Source organism: Spea bombifrons, chromosome 1 (assembly GCF_027358695.1).
Source record: "Spea bombifrons isolate aSpeBom1 chromosome 1, aSpeBom1.2.pri, whole genome shotgun sequence".
NCBI lineage: Eukaryota > Metazoa > Chordata > Amphibia > Anura > Pelobatidae > Spea > Spea bombifrons.
This window is the reverse complement of record NC_071087.1, coordinates 138,234,259-138,253,382: the sequence shown is the minus strand read 5'-3', so window position 1 is coordinate 138,253,382 and position 19,124 is coordinate 138,234,259. Positions and strand designations below refer to the sequence as shown.

Below are 19,124 nucleotides of genomic sequence, written 5' to 3'. Positions count from 1 at the left end.
AGAGGAGTATGGGACATGTAGTCCTGCAGCAGCTGGAGGGCCGCAGGTTGGACACCCCTGTTCTAGGACTTTACCAATTGTGCATTATTTATATTACGATATCAGCCATGGCATGACAATGACAAGGACAGGATTTACCGCTTACCTTTTCTCTGCATCAGAATAATTCTTCTGATAATAATAAAGTTGGCCTTCAAGGAAAAATGTTTCTGCCAGCTGAGGGTATGAGTGTCTAAGCTTGTTTAAAATCTGCAATACATAATAGAAAAATGAGATACCAAAATAACAAAAACACACACAAAATATGAAAAAAACATGCCTGCATCAAGAATACTTTTTAAATCAAAAGCATCGGTAGCAATAGGTTTCTGACACTGGCACCCACTGTGATTTTGGAACAACAAGTTTTTTTGTTTAGGATATTTTTTTTATAACACAACACTGATCTCAACATTGTCACCTGACCTGTTTGGAGAGCTCCTTGGTCTTCATGGTGCCCCTTGTTGAGTGGTGGTGCAGACTCTGGGGCCTTTCAGAACAGGTGTATATATACTGAGATCATGTGACACTTAGATGGCACACAGGAGGACTTTAACTTATTCTATTTAGGGGCTTCATAGCAAAGGGGGTGAATACATATGCACGCACCACTTTTCTATTTTTTTATGTTTTAAAATAATTATTTTCTTCACTTCGCCAATTTGGACTGTTTTGTGTATGTCTATTACGTGAAATCAAAATCCATTTAGTTCCAGGTTGTAATTCAACTAATTAGGAAAAACTTGCGAGGCAGTGTAAATGGCACATGAACCCAAACCGACAGACAAGCCTCTCATCAAAAGCATCCAGTCATTTTTGAGATTACCGAAATTATTGCCTTGTTACATCTATAACGCTCCCAGTACCCTGGATACAGATGATGTGCTGTGTCTTCAATGTAATTAATCACTGAAAATGTTCCATATAATCCAGGTCCTTTCTTGTAGAAAGGATCGATTTAGATATGGAACCAATGGAAGTGTAATGTGAAGCGGAAGGACTTCACTTACCGAAGTGTCATTTACAGAAACCATACAGCTGAGATGTAGCAAACTTACAAGTGGCTGCTTTCTTTTTTCATCAACAAAATATTATGTTAACATTGACAATTATGCAAAACATTAAGGCGTGTAATAACTAAATGCAGCTAGGTTAGGAGAAAAAGACCTGTGAAGCCAGATCCACGGATCCTTCTTGTAGATACGCTTGACCTTTTATAGCACATATTTCGGGATCGTTATCGCCATCAGAGATCTAGGAAAACACAAATGTTCCGTATTAAAAACAGCAATAACTAGTTAAAAAAACTATTTCATACACAACAGAATGTTGACCATTTAAGCACTAAAGTGCAATATAGAGTGTTGGCACTTATGAATTACATATTCGTCTAGGCAAATAATGGATGGTTGCAATGCAAGGCTCCACTTTCAGGTGCCCTAAAGCGTTACTGCCACATAAAACGCACAGCACAGTTCATCTCTGCATGCACTCCGGTACGTTTTACTGCATTTTTTTTTTCGTTGCCTGCTAGATTTGGTATTTAAATTAGAAGTGTGTGGTTACTAAATGAAACGAGTGGCTGCCATGTAACAAGGCTGCGCGTTAAACTGTCTGACTTCAGTGGCATATTTAATCAGAAAATAACATGAAAAAATAACAAAATATTTTAGTAACGGACTCAAAATAAAATGGACTAAAAACAGAAAAGGAACTTTTAAACGTGATGCCTAAAAATAGGATCAGACCTTTATTGTAAAAGTGATAAGCCATTGTAGCCACTGATTTTGAAGGTCACACAGAAGCTTTTTTTATGTTCACAAAAAAGTATAACTGCGGTAACTATTTCATACTTTTTTGTAGTTGTCGCCATGGAAACGCAGGGGACAAGTAAAAAGCGTCCTCTAATTCCACTCAGCCTATAAAAAAAGTCACATTTACGCTACTTGTTCCAATCTTTTGTTTTATTTTTTTTTTATTTTTTTTTTTTAAAAGGTACATTTGTATCAGGCTCACTTAATGGGGATTACAAATTAAAATAACCTAGTAATGAGAATGCCAGTAAGAGTAGGCATCTTAACCACTTCACATCTACATAAATGAATATCATTCTACAATATATTAATAGGTTCTGAAAGCCATACAGGAAAATGTGTACATTCAGAACATAATGCATATGCCGGTATATGCCGAGGCAGTCCATACTTTTAAACCAAAGCAATACATTTAATGATCATCTCTACTTTATAGATACCTGTTCAATTGCTTTGATTGCCTCACCAGCACTGTGCAAATCGCTGCTTTCCACCAGGGCTTCCGCCTTCAGCCGAAGGGCTGTATTTTTCTGCAGAATGCTTCTAGATGATGGTTCGGCCTGTGTCAAAGCTTTAATAGCTGGAGAGAAAAGGAAGTCATTGGCCGTCCCCAAAACAGCACATAATAATCAGAAGCACAAAGGAAACATTGAGTCTTTTCTACGCAAATCTAACGTAAAGAAATTAGTAGAGATTAAGGGCTGGATGTGCTCCCTCATGATTATTGAAGCTTCTTACCTTGTTCACAGGATAATATAGCCTTGGCAGATTTATGTATTTTCAGCTCGGCCTTTGCCAGATAACACCATGCAGAAGGACAGGAGCTCACTTTCTGCAATCCTGACCAGAAAATAAAGCAGAGTTTACCCAAAGCTGCCATATCAGTCAATGTGATCACAAGCATCAACCATGTAACGGGAAACGTAGGTTCTCTTCTCCCAGATAGTAACAATGCTTATATTCAGATAGTATCAAAAACATACCTTGAGACAAGTTTTCAGAAGCTGTTCCATAGTTTTTATCATGAAGAGCTTTGATGCCGGCACCAATGAGACCTGCGCCATTCAAGGGTTCTAGTTCCACCAGACTGCTGTAACACCGGCAAGCTTCTTCACTTACATCCTCTGTAACAGAGTAAGGAATATCATTTTATATAAGAGAGCAAGAACATTATTTGGGTTAAGGGGGTAGACTTGGTCACCATCCTTTTCATCGCCTAAACATAGCAAACGGAACACTTTGCCAAAACCACAGAAACAACGTTCAACTAAGAAGAAGCGAGGAACATTAAATATGATTCAGCATCAGCAATTAAACTGAAACAGTAGCCAAGTGATGGTTGAGGAAACTTTAGGGGTTCATATCACGCGCCAGGTGGCAAGTTTCTCCAGCTGGCCCTGTATAATGTATAATTCAATGTGTGAGGAGAGATTAAAGACACCTAAATGATTTAACTATACATTATCCAGAGCCAGCCAAGCTCTCCCCACAGCAGAAAATCACTCAGAGGACCCTTCATTATACATAAAGAAGTAAATGAGTTAAACCCACAACCCTCCTGCAAACACTCCACTTTACACGTCCTATACAAACACTAAAGAACATTTCAGGCTCTGACCATACAATCCGGCACTGGCCTGACCTAACAATTATCCTTCACTAATATGAAGCTCTTGGTCTCAGCATCTTGTAACGTTCTACTAGCTCACTTAGTCCCCATCACACAATTACTGATGCATTTCATTGATTAAGGATGAGCTAAAAAAAATAAATACCCCTTTGCTTCCAAATTTAGACTTCAATGTAGTAAAGCCTAGATCTGTGCAATTGGGTGTATTCATTGAGCAAAGAGTTTGGAGAGCTCCTTGACTTCAGCTAGGCATTATGAAGGGTCGGTCACAGTGAGCGTCTTCTCCTGCAAAAATTGTTCTGCAGGCCCTGCATAGTGTATAGCTAAATCAGTATGAATCAACAACATTATGCTTTATGCAAGGCTAGTACATTCATTCTGCAAGAGGAGACCATAAGCCTACTCAAAGCTTTGTGTCATTTTTTAAAATATATCAGTCATGGTAAACGTACAGTAAAGTTAAATATTTACATAAAAACAGTAGCTGACAGGTGCTTTATTTTAACTGCACAACGCTTAGTGTCACTCTGAACTCCTGCAGAGAGGAAGCCAAGTGGCTCAATACCGAATTAATTTTCTCCAATACATTAAGAAATGTGGCACTAACGTCCAAATGAAATGTTAATAACTCACATGTAATGTAATTCAGCATAAGAGCAAGTGCATGTGGATGACAATTTGTTCTTTAAAATTGCTCAAGAAATGTAAATTTTAGCTGTGATTGTAGCTTATGAATCAAGAGGGAACAATAAATACAAGCTCAGTGTCTGATTACTCTGTCACCGTGACCTGGATTTCTTTACCGCACTCTTCTGTATGAACGGACTGGCTGAAGTCTATTCTTTGCCCTGCAATCACAGACACTAACATGAGGGTAAAGTGGCGCGCATGTGTAATTTTCCGCTATTGTCTTCCAATCCCCTGCTATTACTAATAGCTCTCCTGAGTAGTACCTCCACTGATCTGGTACACCATGTTCCTTTTCACAAGCGGTCTTAGAAAAGCTAAATAGTACAAAGAAATTCAGGGAGAGAAGGGGGGAAATCGTTCCATATTTTTTTTTATATTAAAACACAGAAAAGGAAATGCCAGCAGGAAAAAAAAAATACTAAGTTAACCGTTCCACTGCCAAACAACATGTTCTTCTTCTGCAACAAAACAGAAACAAACGCATCTCCTGTATCAGAATGGGTTAATAAGCTCCTCAGAGGCCTTTATTGGGCATTATTCTACTGAAAGGAAAAACTACATTGAGGAATATTATATGATAATAAATCCACGTGGACACGCTCAGGAAAGACAATAATAAAGCAGCGCGTCGCTTCCATCCGCAATTTATCATATTTTACCACACTGACTTACAAAACACAACTTTCCTTTAAAATGTTCTCTTTAAGACGTCCTGTTTACATACAAAAAGCAAGTTTATAGTCTCAGACAGGTTTTCACAAATTAATACAAATTCCCCCAAATAAAGCCTCCCTTGAATTGTTTGGTACTACATTAAAACGTAACCTAAATTTCAAGCTCTATAAATCAAATGGGAATTAGACTTAGGGAGAACTAATAACCAAGGAATCTGATACCAAGTATGGTCTGCCACAAGGAAAGCAATACATTGTGTAAATCTCCAGGAAATGTGTTTTAAAATCTTACACCGCTGGTATCTGGTCCCGTCGAAATTACAAAAAATGTACAAGACAACTCGTGACAAATGTTGGAGATGTTCTGGGACTATGCGTCATATTTGGTGGGAGTGTGGCAAATCGACAACCCTAAAGCAACAAATGGAGGAATTAATACTAACGATTTCTGGGTCCAAAATTGCCCTCTCTCCATGGATGTTTCTTTTTCATATTGATATCTTACTGGCAATTAAAATATGTATAGCTAGGAAATGGAAACACCAAGAACCACCAGATTGGAATAGCAGTATAGCACAAATAAACTACCAATACAAAATGGAGAGATATTTCTTTAATTTATCAAAACAATATTAAACTTTATGAGAAAATATGAAACCCCTGGATAACTAGAAACGAGCAAAGACCGCAAGATATTTCTTAAAGGCTCTCTCCAAATTTCTCCTCAGACAGACTAGTATAGTATATCTCTGCCTATAGAAATATTAATCGATGATGATATCTAGGTATGGCGTTTAGGAAATTTCCCCCCATTTCTATGTGATCATGAATGTGTCATATATAGTGTATTGTTGGGAATATTTAATCAATATGATGATGTTTACAACAAATTTTATTTTTGGGGGGAAAAAACCGTAACCTAAATTTGGTCATGACAACAGCATTTGCTTATTAATAATAAACTAGATATTACATGGGTTGAAATAGATAAGATCAACGTTTGCACAATGCACAGCTTCATCTGGGTTCACATTAAAAATGAGATTTTTGCCATACTCTGTACTCAATTTATTATTCTGAGTTGGTTTTCTCCAACTATCTCCCTATAAAAAGGGAAAAAATATATAACCTTTACGGGCTAATAAATGATTGCTCTTCTTCCCCATTATGTGATCCATGTTATGGATTGCTTCAGCCAGCCTTTGTATGGGGGGTTGCAGGACAGCATATGGATTAGCTAATGCTCTCACGGATATCATATTCAAGGATATCATCTTTGCCTCTTTACAACTCAATGGTAAGACCTCACATTGAACATACAGTGCAATTTTGGGTGCCTTACAAAAAGGACATTATGGAACTAGAAAAGGTGCCAAGGAGGGCTTCAAAATTAATACGAGGATTGGAAGATCTGTGTTACAAAGAGGCAGACTAAAAAAGTTGCATCTATATTTTCTAGTGTTAAGAGGGTAATTATAACATTGTATAAATATGTGTAAGGACAATATAGAGTGCTCCAGTGACCTATTCATTAATAAATTGTATGAAGAACAAGAGGTTTTAGGGATTCTTTACAGTAAAGAAAATAAAGGTATGCAATTCGCTGCCAAGAGGGGTGGTGTTATCAAATACAATGGATGCCTATATATTTGTGGAATAAACATTAGTATTTTACAGCTTCTTACAGAGAAATCTGACTGCCTTTTGGAGACAAGGAGCATTAAGTGGCAAAGTTCAAAAAACAGGATAGGTAGAAGGGTTGAACTTCATGGACTTGGTACCGTATTTGCTCGATTATAAGACGACCCAGATTATAAGACGACCCCCCAAAATCTGAATATTAATTTATGAAGGAAAGAAAAAGCCTGAACCTATAGACGACCCTATAGGAAAAAAGTTTTACCAGTAAATGTTAATTCATGTAAACTATGTGAACAATTTTTTTTAATAAAAGCTATGATTGAGAAAAATATTTTGGTTTTTTTCTTTTTTTTTTTCAACCTGCCCCCCCAGTTATGCACATCTGCCCCCTGAAATGCCTTATACCCCTATATGCCACTGGCATTTTGGGGGTTAAAAGGCATATTATGGGGCAGAGTGGCATATAGGGAGGTATAAGGCATTTCAGGAGGCAGAGTGGCGTATAGAGGGTTAAAAGGCATTTTTTGGAGGCAGAGTGGCATTAAGGGGGTTAAAAGGCATTTCACAGAGCACTCTGCCTCCAGAAATGCCTTATGCCCCCCATTTAACACTCTCTCCCCCTCCCTCCTCCAAACTTAACGGTGCTTCTGAGTCCTCGGTGCTTAGTCTGGGCTGCGTGTAGATCTCTACGCGTAGACAACTTCCGCTGCAGCCGGGAGGAGGTGCGGCTAGCAGCGGGGGTTGTCTCCGTCCATCGCGCAGACCTTCCCCGGCTGTCAGAGATCACGGAACTCTGACAGCCGGGGAAGGTCTGCGCGATGGACGGAGACAACCCCAGCTGCTAGCCGCACCTCCTCCCGGCTGCAGCGGAAGTTGTCTACACGAATCGCGTAGAGCTCTACACGCTGCCCGGACTACGCACCAGGGACTCAGAAGCACCGTTAAGTTGGGGGGGGGCAGAAGGATCCAGGTCCCCTGCATCGCTGCGGGGGATATGGATCTTAGTCTCATAGTCAGACCTAGTTGAGGTCTGATTATAAGACGACCCCGATTATAAGACAAAAACCTTGTCTTATAATCGAGCAAATACGGTAATTTAGGTTAAAAAAAAGAGACCGACGTTTCTATGAAAGGTACTCTTCTGAACTATCTTGGTTTCTCATTTAAAAGCAAAGCAAATAAACATTTAGTGGTATGGGTAGTAAACTTTGGACTTTAAATGTCATCAGTTATATTTAAATGTTTACAGTTTAATTCCTTCCTTTGATTTTTTGTTCTTTTCTGGTCTTAATGAAAAAAAAAACAGACTTAAAAAACACACAAAAGCTGCATGAAATGTTAAACAGCTTACCAGAGTTAATGTACAGCAAAGCAAGGACTTCTAGAGGGTAACAGAGGGAAGGGTACAAAGAAGCCATACTGCCACACATCTCCTTTAACTTTGTTTCTTCAGACGGGAGCTGCAAGAGAACATACAAATACAGGCATTGTAGGGGCAACAAGTATCACAGCCCAGGGGATGGATTTCTAAGAAAAATATAACATACACCTATACATTCCAAATCCAAACACTACACTGAGCTTTATTGTAACGTTTGCTTACATCAATGAAGTCCCTTTCACTAAAGACCTTAATTAGTCAGAGGGTCCTGATGATGATTGAGACAGACATCCTATTGTTACCACAATTTAGTATCATTTTGTATTTTTGTCCAGTAGCTTGAGTCTCGATAACAGACTATAACACTTACATTATACAATGTTTACGTTCTACAACATGGTAAGAACACTTCCTTACAAAGGTTAGAGACAAAATGCCAGTCTTTAACATTTTAGATATTTCATCAATTGGATAGATTTTTAATTCACGGTAATACTGTTACACCTACCTGTCCGGCCGGGGTCCCACGGCGTTCCTCGCGCACGTCCCCCTCGTGTACTGACGTGCGCTCTACACGCACACGAGGGGAGGTGCGTATAGAGCAGGCACGCCTCCCGGTCACTGACAGCTCTGTTCGGGCTGCCGCAGCATATCAGCGGCGATCGAAGAAACGATCCGCCGCTACATGCTCGCGGCACCCGACCAGTACCTCTTCTGCCTGTGTGGCACTGCCGCGTCGCTCGCGGCAGCAACACAGGCAGAGAGGATCTCGTAGTTTACCGCCGCGGGCATGCCGGCGGCGATCAAGTGTTTGATCGCCGCTGCATGTCCACGGAGGTTGTTTTACCTCCCCTGCCTGTGTGGCTCCTCCGCGTCTTTCACGGAGGTAACACAGGCAGGAAGTTATGTTTTGTGGTTGCCATCGCGACGACGCTAATTGCGCCGGTCGCGATGACGTCATCTTACCTGCTCTCCCGCCATTGGCTCTATTTAAACCTTCCTGGTTCCTTGTTTCCTTGCCCGTTCAACGAGTCCATGTTAATGTTCTCTGGGTGCTCTTGCTTATTGATTGATCCCCACGTGTACCAGACCTGGGCTTTGTTATTTGACCTTGATCCTGCGCTGCCCGTCCCGACCTCGGCTTTGTTATTTGACCTTGATCCTGTGCTGCCTGCCCCGACCCCGGCTATTGTATTTACCACGCTCCTGTGCTGCCTGTCTCGATTCCGGCTTGTTTATCGGATATTCTCGCCATTTCGGCATCGTGGGTCCACCTCCTGTGGTGCCTGATCCGGCGTAACAAATACATGGTAATTTGGTACACTGTCACTGAAAAAGGTTAACTCTAAAACGTCTCTTCAAAGTGATTCTTAAAAGCTATTACATGTGTCGAAAGTAAACCAGCACTGAGTGGCACAAGAACACCATTCAAGAAGACAACGCTGGCCTGTTGTAACTTGTGGTGACAGATACAACATGGACCAAACAGGGCAGAAAGACGTTTATGGTTCTTGATACTAAAAACCCCGAGCAATGAACATAAAAACCCTAGGTCTGGGCTAAAAGGGTTCACTACATATGCAGGAGATCACCAGAAGCTGCAGAGAAGAAAAGGACGGCTCTGTAGACATAAGGCTGCTGGACACTAAAATCAGTTCTGTACGGGCCATGCCAAAAGAAGAAAAATAAACACCAAACAGTGAACGTAAAAAATAAAATGAAATATAAAGAGGCACTTCCTCACTGTACATCTAGGTTAATGTTTTTTATGTATTTTATGGTAATTAAAATCTAATGTACCTATTTAAATCCATTTATCTAAATTAATGTTCTTTACGTATTTAATGATAACTACAATCCAAGCCATATTTCATTAATCTTGCCTCATTTTTATCCATTTCCATTTTTAATTAATAACCAAGTCATTTATTAATTTATTCAAATATCATACAAAATAAAAGATCAATGTCTCTCTATATTTATACTAGCTAATGATTATCTCTACTTATTTATTTATTTATTTACTTATTTTAATAGTCTCTCTGTGGATAAACTGTGATACCACATCTCTATATATATACATATATACACAAGCCATTCATCAATTTAAAAATAAAACATGAATGTCTCTCTATATTTACATAAGATAAAGATTATCACTATTTAACTTATGAGTCTCTCCGTGGACAAATTGTCACATAACATCTCTATATATATACATACTATACACTATCTCTTTATGCCTTTATTCTCTCATTTCCATTGCTCCGTCTTCCATCCACATTTTATGTTATTATATACATTATAAAACTCCTAATATATCCCCTCTCTCCTCTATCAAAAACATCCTGCATACGAGCGATACCAAAGATCTTTCAGATACCTCGCTCGAGAATCAATACTATCATCCGATGAGCCTGCAAACAGAAAGGGGAGAGGACTTGCGTTTTTGAAAGGAAAGGAGGTTCGCAGCGTCCCAGTTGCTAGGAGACGCATGGAGATCCGGTGACACGCCGTAGACACAGGAGGGATGGACTACCGAAGCGTCACGGTTGCCGAGCAACGACGGGAACAGCGCGCTGACGTCAAACCCGGAAGTAAGGACGGAACACGGAACAATGACAAAAAAACATATAAATAGACTCTCTACACCCACGAACACCATGAATTTTTCGGAAAGAAACTGTTCTCCTGAGGAAGCCGACAGGCGAAACGCGTTGAGGACTACCTACGAGGACTATTTAATGCTGTTGACTCCATTGCTTTTAACTTTGGACTTTTAGTTGAAGTGCCTGAAAATCGACCATCTTGTAAGTGCATTTTTATTTTCCTATAACAACTACAGGAATTTACTGCACCATTGGCCGTTCTCTTTTTATCGAATTTTTTAGTTACAAGAAGAAATAAAGAAAGAATTTTATTCTGAAGAGCCTTGATCATCCGTAATTTTGTGAGTGCATACATTACACGTACACACAGCACTCTGAATCCCACAGTATTGCACTATTATTGTTTATTTTTTTTCTCCCACATATGTACATGCGCGCCTAATTTTGGGTTGCTGTACGGGCCATGATATGAATATTTAGTGTCCGCTCCATAACCTTCATAAACTACCGTATTTGCTCGATTATAAGACGAGGTTTTTTCCAGAGCAAATGCTCTGAAAAATAACCCTCGTCTTATAATCAGGGTCGTCTTATAATCAGACCTCAAATAGGTCTGATTATGAGACTAAGATCCAGATCCCCCGCAGCGATGCAGGGGACCTGGATCCTCCTGTGTTAACCCCCGACCCAATTTACCGGTGCATCTGAGTCCCCGGTGCTTAGTCCGGGCTGTGTGTAGAGCTCTACGCGATATAATCACGTAGAGCTCTACACGATACAATCGCGTAGAACTCTACACACTGCCCGGACTAAGCACCGGGGACTCAGATGCACCAGTAAGTTGCATCCTTCTGTGTTATGCCCCCCCTCCAATTTACCGGTGCTTCTGAGTCCCCAGTCCTTAGTCCGGGCAGCGTGTATGGCTCTACGCGATTCGCGTGGAGCTCTACATGCTGCCCGGACTAAGCACCTGGGGCTCAGATGCAGGGGACCTGGACCCTCCTGTGTTATGCGCCCCCCCCAACTCAGAAGCACCGGTAAGTTTGGAGGAGGGAGTGTTAAATGGGGGGGGTGTAAGGCATTTCTGGAGGCAGAGTGCTCTGTGAAATGCCTTTTAATTTAATGCCACTCTGCCTCCTGAAATGCCTTAAACCTCCCTATATGCCACTCTTCCCCATAATATGCCTTTTAACCATCTAAGTGCCAGAGTGGCATATAGGGTTAAAAGGCATATCATGGGGCACAGTGGCATATAGGGTTAAAGGCATATCATGGGGCACAGTGGCATTTAGAGGGTTAAAAGGCATATCATGGGGCACAGTGGCATATAGGGGGTATAAGGCACTTCTGGGGCAGATATGCATAACTGGGGGGGAGGTTGGAAAATAGAAGGAAATAAAACCAAAATATTTTTCTCAAGCATAGCTTTTATTAAAAAAATTGTTTAAATGAATTAACATTTACTGGTAAAACTTTTTTCCTTTAGGGTCGTCTTATATTCAGGCTTTTTCTTTTTTTCCTAAATTAATATTAAGATTTGGGGGTCGTCTTATAATCAGGGTCGTCTTATAATCGAGCAAATATGGTAGTTGAATCCATACTATATACCATATTCCATACTTCAGTTGGTTGAAATAAATAAATTATATATATATGCATGAGTGTATTTATGGAATAAATAATGGCGAATATATTCTCCACAGAAACCAACACATTCTCAGTGGGCCCCCAACAGTTACTATGACAATTCATGAGTATTATTTCAGTTTCCATACAGTGCTATACCTTAGATAAACAGCAAATGAAGTGTTGATAGAGCATTCTATGTTCCTCACTTGGCACCTCTTCCACACAGGAAATCGCATTTTCAAATGCAGTTATTAGCTAAAATTAGAATTAAAATATGAACAAAATAATATTATTGGTGGGATTGTGTGATTGTAGTTACGGGATAACTAAGTGCTCACTTTATCAAATTCATAACATGCAGTGAGGCTTAACACATGCCCTTTACTGAATAAAATCCTAAAACTTAATAAAATCTGCAAACTTAGCAAAAATTCAATGGTTTGAATATTGGATCGCATGGTGATTGAGGAAAAAAATGGCAAAGCCAACAGGTTTTTCTGCTTCCAAGTATCCTTGCAAAAAAATAAATAAAAATAAATCACTGTATAATTTGTAATTAGTTGTTGATCTGCTTACCAACATTTTATTCGGACATTGCCAAACAAAACAAATCTAACTCTATATTATTTGGGGGCACTTGAGAACTTGAGTATGGGAGGTTTTTTAATACTTTAAGTATTTTTAAGTATTAAAAATGGAACAGTTACCAGGAACCACTATTATCTGCAACAATGTAATTTACAGTTTTACAGTTTATTGTAAAATAATGAAAAATTAAAGTACTCTGTGAGTATTTTAATATGCATTATAAATAAAAATAAATGTAACACTGAAAACACAATACAGAAGGTAAAGCACATATGATGGCTGGAGTGTCTCTTTAAACATACTCCCGATGATCAGTAAAGAGACCTCAGTTTGGTGCCAGTATGCGGGTGAAAGTAAAGGACTTCAGTTACCAGTTGCTGTGTTTCACGGTCATGGCTCTCCACATCCTGTCCCAATAACAGAGTCATCCGTTTCCAGAGCTCATAAAGTTCACTGTTCTTGACATCTTCATCTTGCTTCATCTTAATGAATTCATGCCATGTTTGAGCAACCTGTCATTACAGATTAAATTGAGTGAATCAAGTTTTAAGCCCAAATTAATGTATTTGTCTGTAGCAGCAAATTAAAATGAAACGTTTAGAAACATGGTGCGTACCTTCAAATAGTTCTTGTCTTGGTGATAAAGCTCTACAAGCTTTTGGCAAACCTCATACCACTTTTGCTTCTCAGAACTAGAATGAATTTGAGAGGACAAATTACTATAGAAACAAGGGTAGCAATGAAAATATATTGCAGACAATGCATTAAGGTTTCCCAAAGTATTTTTATTATTGTATATCTTTCTGCATACAATTGCTGCGAAATCAGCACAGCCAAAGTGTAACGGAAGAAATCAATAACAGAAAAATGTGCTATTTAAAACAGAAATTCCAGGGAGTCACAAGATTCAACACAAGGCTCCGATGTAGCTACAGCCTTGCTGGAGATCAATACCTATAAACCATTAAAGGTATGCAAAGCACATGGACTGCAGTGAAAGGACACCTAGAAAGCACTGGACTAAGTATATCTTACCTCAGGTAAAGTTCCATAAGCTTCTGGTATACATTTGGCAACTCCTGCTTAAAATCTTTTTGGTTGATTTTCTCGTATAAGTTTCCCAAACCCTGCAAAAGTAAGAGTGTTTTATATAATTGGCCCCAGATTCCACCGATATCTTGAATGAACAATATGCAGGCCCATAACAATGACTTGATTTTATGAATGGAAATTTTGCTAAATTCCATAATTGGAAATAATTGTCTTCAAAAGGGTAAAAAAAAAAAAAAAAAGCACTAGAATGGACTTAACAGGATCTTTACATTTTTAAGCAAGAAAGCTCATTCCAGCTACATCTCTCATTTACAGTACTCACACAAGTTATATATTGTTTTTCTCTCTCTTAGGACAAGGGCTCCCTTTAGATACATTCTGATCATATCATCAGTACCAGATTCTAATATTTGTCCTGAGTTTAGAAATACATAACTTTTTTATGTTTTTTTCAGCAACATCTCCTGAGTACAGTGATGCCACCCATGCATAGGTTTGTTGGAGGCCACATTTAGGACATGTGCATCTCTGTTTTTTTCAGTTTGTAATTTTAACAACTGCCCCATGTCCTATTTGGGACATCTTTGAGGCTGGTCAATTCAAATTACACCCATCACACCATGTATGTTAAAAAAAAAAAAAAACTAGCCCCCCCAAGTATTTCAAATTCTAGTATTTTAACTCTTTCCACACACTAATTCTACCACCAACCTAGTCTGTCCCCCCCCCCCCACACACACACAATGTATATTAGGTGGAAATTGGCACCCCAATATGTGTTCAGCAACATGTAGAGTTGAGTGATACCACCCATGTATAGGTTTGTTTGGGGGCTACATTTGGAATTATATATATATATATATAGATATATTTTTCCCTACGCATCACATAGTGATTAGTGAGTTGGGCTCCAATCACCTTCAACGGGTGGCTGCAGTACCTGTAAGTGAACCTGCTGGAGGAGCTTAGAGTCCCGAGGAAGGTCTGGACACATCATCATCATTTTGTTAGAGGCAGAATCCCTCTTTTACATGGTATTTTCTAATGCTCTTAGGAGTGATCAAAAGGGACTACTGACCAGATATCGAGGCACTTCACCAACACTGGCTGAGCTTAGGAAGCGATCACTGATTGCCTCCGAGACACTTTTTTAGACTCCGGCCTTAAAATTTGGTGAATACAATCACTCCTAGGAGTGATAGAACGGGTTCACTACATTTTTTGGGTGTTGCTGGATGCCTCGATGCTGAACACCATGTGAACAAAGAGAGGTTGTTGATTGCTTTCTACACTTGTGTAACCCAAAGGCGTGCGTTTGCGTGACTTGCCTGACACGTCAATTGTTAATAGTTTCTCTAACTAGAACATCATCTTTACATTATTGTTTCAAAGAACCCAAATCAATAAAAAGCACATAGACTTACGCATCTTCATTTGTTACCTTTTTACCCTATGCAATGGATCTACACGCTCCTTCATTCCAAAGGCTTGCTTACCTGCATGTACTAGGATCTGATTTATTTTCACTAATAGTAAAATCAGAGGAAGCTTCTTTACTTTTTTGGATTTATCATGACTGCATAATATATTACCTGCCATGCTAGTAACTGCTCTGGTTCAATCTCCGTAGCTTTTCTATAAGCAGCTTGGGCTTGATCAGGCTGCTCCAGTTCTGCTGCCGCCAAACCAATGAACACCCAGGCATTGTAATTATTCTTCTCCAGTTTTAGTACTGCCTGTATTGAAAAAATATTACATTATCGCAAAATTGTTATTAACGGAACCATGCCAACCTTAATCAAAATGCGTTTTGTATTTTGCCTACTAAAGTAGTGCACACAAGCCATTGCTTTCAATGAAAGGCCAACCTGCATACCTGCATGTGTGTGAAGCATACTTCATGCTTCAGTGTGAAACACTGTACAGTACAGCCATCATTTGGAAGCCAAATAAATGAAAGAAAAACTCTGCACTCTCTTTGCTCATTTAATGTCATGAGTAAGTGCTAATTAAGCATGAAACACGTTAAGCTTTTATCCGATCTGTATCTTTCCTGTTTGGTTCCTGATTTCTTTGCATTTAATAACCGAAGCAAAGAGAGTGGAATTCTTCTCTCATTCATCTGCGTTGGCTATTAGCTTGGAAACATTCTTTCTACTCCAAGCACCTTGCTGACTGTGTCTGCGTCCCTGACCAGTCCGCAAGCCTGATTTACCTGTATCATTTCCAAATCTTTTGGATCTTTAGTCATGTCTGGTGAAAGAACAGGCTGGTTGTGTCACTTTTTGCGACATTCATATTGTGGGACATATAACCGAATTACCTTGCATTGCTTGAGTGCTTCTTTGTAGTCTTTATTTCTTATTGCTTCTCTGGCAGTCTTCAGCACAGCTTTCACTTCCTTACTCGACATGATTATATATCAGTGCTACATCAAGGCATTTAGGGGGAAACAAATCAAAATGTTATGTTTTTGGCTTACTAAGCAAAGTAGCATTTGTCTGGAAGGCATATTAAATAAAAGCCCCCCCCCCAACAAAAAATAGATGAAAACACATTACTAAGCATTGCTTTGGTATCCAATCTCACAAGACCATTCCAGAAATACTCACGGAAACCTGCCTGTCGTTTCTTGAGCTGTTTATACTATAAGTTCATGTAAGGGCACCTACTCATTCATATACAATGCATCCACGCAACTAAACAAAATGAGTAATCCTCTCTAAACACATCCGCATCTATACTGTCTAAGCCTCTTTATTCCAACTTAATTTCTTTATTGAAGATTCAAAGATTTTGCAGACAATCAAAGATATACAATTTATTCTGAAATTCTTGTACATATTTTTATTACACAAAACTATTCAAAAACAAAATTGTCTTTTAGCGAAAAACATACCTAAAATGCAATTCAGGCAACAAAAGAGAAAAGAAAACACGCGCACCAGGACAGGCTCTGCCACACCATCAGGATGGATTTTTCACACTGCATTGTCGTTTATATCCCCCTTAGTGTTTTTGCCCCTTGTTTATTGATGCCCCAGCCAGCACCCTTTTAGTATAGATTAATGTGGTGTCCCCATACCCTTGTATGATCGACTCCATACAATAATAATATATGAAACGTAGCATTGCAGGTATAGATCAAATAAATACATGGAAACAACATTACAGGTATTAATCAAATGAATAAGACATATTAACCCTGTATTTGCAGGTATACATAAATAATGTTTGGAAACATAGCATAGCAGATATGGATCTACAGAAAAACACGCAAACCCAGCTTTGCAGGTATAGATCAATTGGAATTCACATAAAAACACGGCATTAAAAAGATTTGCCATCTTTGTCCCCAAATAGCCCAGCGCAAGTCAACTTTGTCCCCAAACAGTCCGTCCTATGCTATCTTTGTCCCATAAACACCCTGCCTGCACCATCTTGGTCCCCAAGGCTCAAACCTCCTGCTAGTGCCATCTTTACCCTTCCACAATTATACATCTATGATACACACAAACACTTTTACAGTCAGTCACTCACTTATTCACACTTTCATTTATCCACACACTAATTCATTTATTCTCTCACTCTGTATTTATTTCAATATTCTTACTACCCCCTTTCTCACTATCTATATACTCTCCCCCCTTTCTCACTATCTACCCCCTCTACCCCTTTCTGACTATCTACCACCCTCTCCCTTCTCACTATGTATATGGGGAGCAGAGGGAGAATATGAAACCTTTGGTTGGCTCTTTATGCAAGGTGGGCAGTGTTCCTCTCCCCAACCACATCCCTCCTGGGTCTGGTCATGCACTTGCTGGGCTCAGTTCCACCCATCTCTATCGCTAACCAGCCCCCTCCCCCAGCCCACTTTGAACCCCATGTCATCTACCACCAAAGCAGTTGGTTGATCAAATATTACTGACAAACTTTTAAGAAGCCCCCCCCATCTTCTATGGCAATAGCCTACCAGTGCCAGCTTTTGTGTCACAACGAAGCTAAATTTTACTCAACAGTACCAGGATGCATGTCACGTGATATCCACTTGTGTATTGATGCCCCTGCCAGCCACCCTTTAGTATTGATTTATGTGATGCCACCAGCCAGCCCCTACTTGTTTATTGATGCCCACACTGTCACACCCCCTTGTATTTGTGCCATCCAGCCAGCCCCACATTGTTTATTTATGCCCCAATTATGTATTGATTTATGTGATGCCCCTCCCAACCCCCCATTATGTTTTAATTCTCCCACACACTGTACGTTCCCTCTATTGTGTAGTTGTGCCCCCATACAATTGTGTTTATGCCCCTAGCCAGGAACCCCTTTAGTATTGCTTTATATATGATGCCCCATCCAGCCCTCTCTTGTTTACTGTTAACCCCACTGCCTTGGGCACTTATGCCCCCCAGCCAGCCCCCTTTAGTATGTTACTTAGATTTTATATTTGTCCTCTCCACGTTGATTAGAGCCCTACCTGCAACAAGTTTATCAATACCGTATTTATTCTTCGTTTCCCGGCTGATTCTTTGCTCAGCCTGCCTGCTCAGCGAGCGTAGCCACTGTCAGAGGCATCGCGTCGCAAGGCTTAATGATCCACTGGTCCCCAGATCAGCCGGCCCACCGGGAAATCTCCCAGCTTCCCGGTAGGCAGTCGGCAGTTTAGAAATTCGTCAGGGGGCCAAGGAATAACCTGAAGGGGAGGCAGTTGCTCCTCCCTGTAGCGACGCCACTGCCTTAAGCGACTCCAACCCGTTACCGGCAAACTTACTTCAGTAGCACAGAGAACTGTCAGCAGCTTCCCTTATAGCTTCAGCGCGCTGTTCCGGTCATGTGACACCGTAACGGGGCTTGAACTAGAGGAAGGCGGCTGGGACAAACTTCTTCGAAACGCGAAATGGTCTTGTTGCCAGTCTACGAGAGCTGCTTATCAGGTAACGATGCCCAAACAGCTAAGCATTATGTTTATTTCTGTCATGTATTTTCTGGACGGCATTGCTGTGATGATCCGGTAACTCTTGAAACGATCTCAATTGCGTTTGAGTTATAGTTTTAGGTTTCAAAGTTTTATTGCTGTAGATACAATTTTGTCAGAGATAGATGGTTTTCTCGCAGGACTGAAAATAAAATGTTGTGCAATTATGGTAACGTAATGATTTATGCGAATTAACGTATCACATAAATCATACCTCCCAAGTGTCCCTCTTTATGAGGGACTGTCTCTCTTTTGGACCTAAATTGACTCTATACCACCTGTTCCCAAAATTATTAAAGATGCCTGTCTTTATCAGAAATGATGCACTTATATATATATAGTAAGGAATGCAATAGAAATGTTCACTTGGGTTTTAAACAATTTTATTGGTATATAAT

The 19,124-nt window shown here is 39.8% G+C and overlaps 1 protein-coding gene across 2 annotated transcripts in view; it reads right to left on the bottom strand.

The window, feature by feature from the left end:
- SKIC3 (SKI3 subunit of superkiller complex) overlaps positions 1 to 18,371 on the bottom strand; it is a 47,285-nt gene extending 28,914 nt beyond the window's left edge. Inside the window, exons 1-13 of one of the 2 annotated variants that reach the window (XM_053474787.1) lie at positions 18,229 to 18,371; positions 16,072 to 16,176; positions 15,341 to 15,484; positions 13,731 to 13,822; positions 13,312 to 13,387; positions 13,067 to 13,207; positions 12,264 to 12,362; positions 7,840 to 7,948; positions 2,837 to 2,977; positions 2,592 to 2,693; positions 2,294 to 2,433; positions 1,207 to 1,293; positions 146 to 249 (exon numbers count right to left, since the gene is read on the bottom strand). In XM_053474787.1, coding sequence (XP_053330762.1) covers positions 146 to 249; positions 1,207 to 1,293; positions 2,294 to 2,433; positions 2,592 to 2,693; positions 2,837 to 2,977; positions 7,840 to 7,948; positions 12,264 to 12,362; positions 13,067 to 13,207; positions 13,312 to 13,387; positions 13,731 to 13,822; positions 15,341 to 15,484; positions 16,072 to 16,161 — 1,325 coding nt within the window. In that variant the 5' untranslated portion in view covers positions 16,162 to 16,176; positions 18,229 to 18,371. Of the gene's footprint in view, positions 1 to 145; positions 250 to 1,206; positions 1,294 to 2,293; positions 2,434 to 2,591; positions 2,694 to 2,836; positions 2,978 to 7,839; positions 8,059 to 12,263; positions 12,363 to 13,066; positions 13,208 to 13,311; positions 13,388 to 13,730; positions 13,823 to 15,340; positions 15,485 to 16,071; positions 16,177 to 18,228 lie in introns of those variants that run through there. The other variant, XM_053474795.1, reaches the window with a different exon arrangement.
- Positions 18,372 to 19,124: the final 753 nt, after the last annotated feature.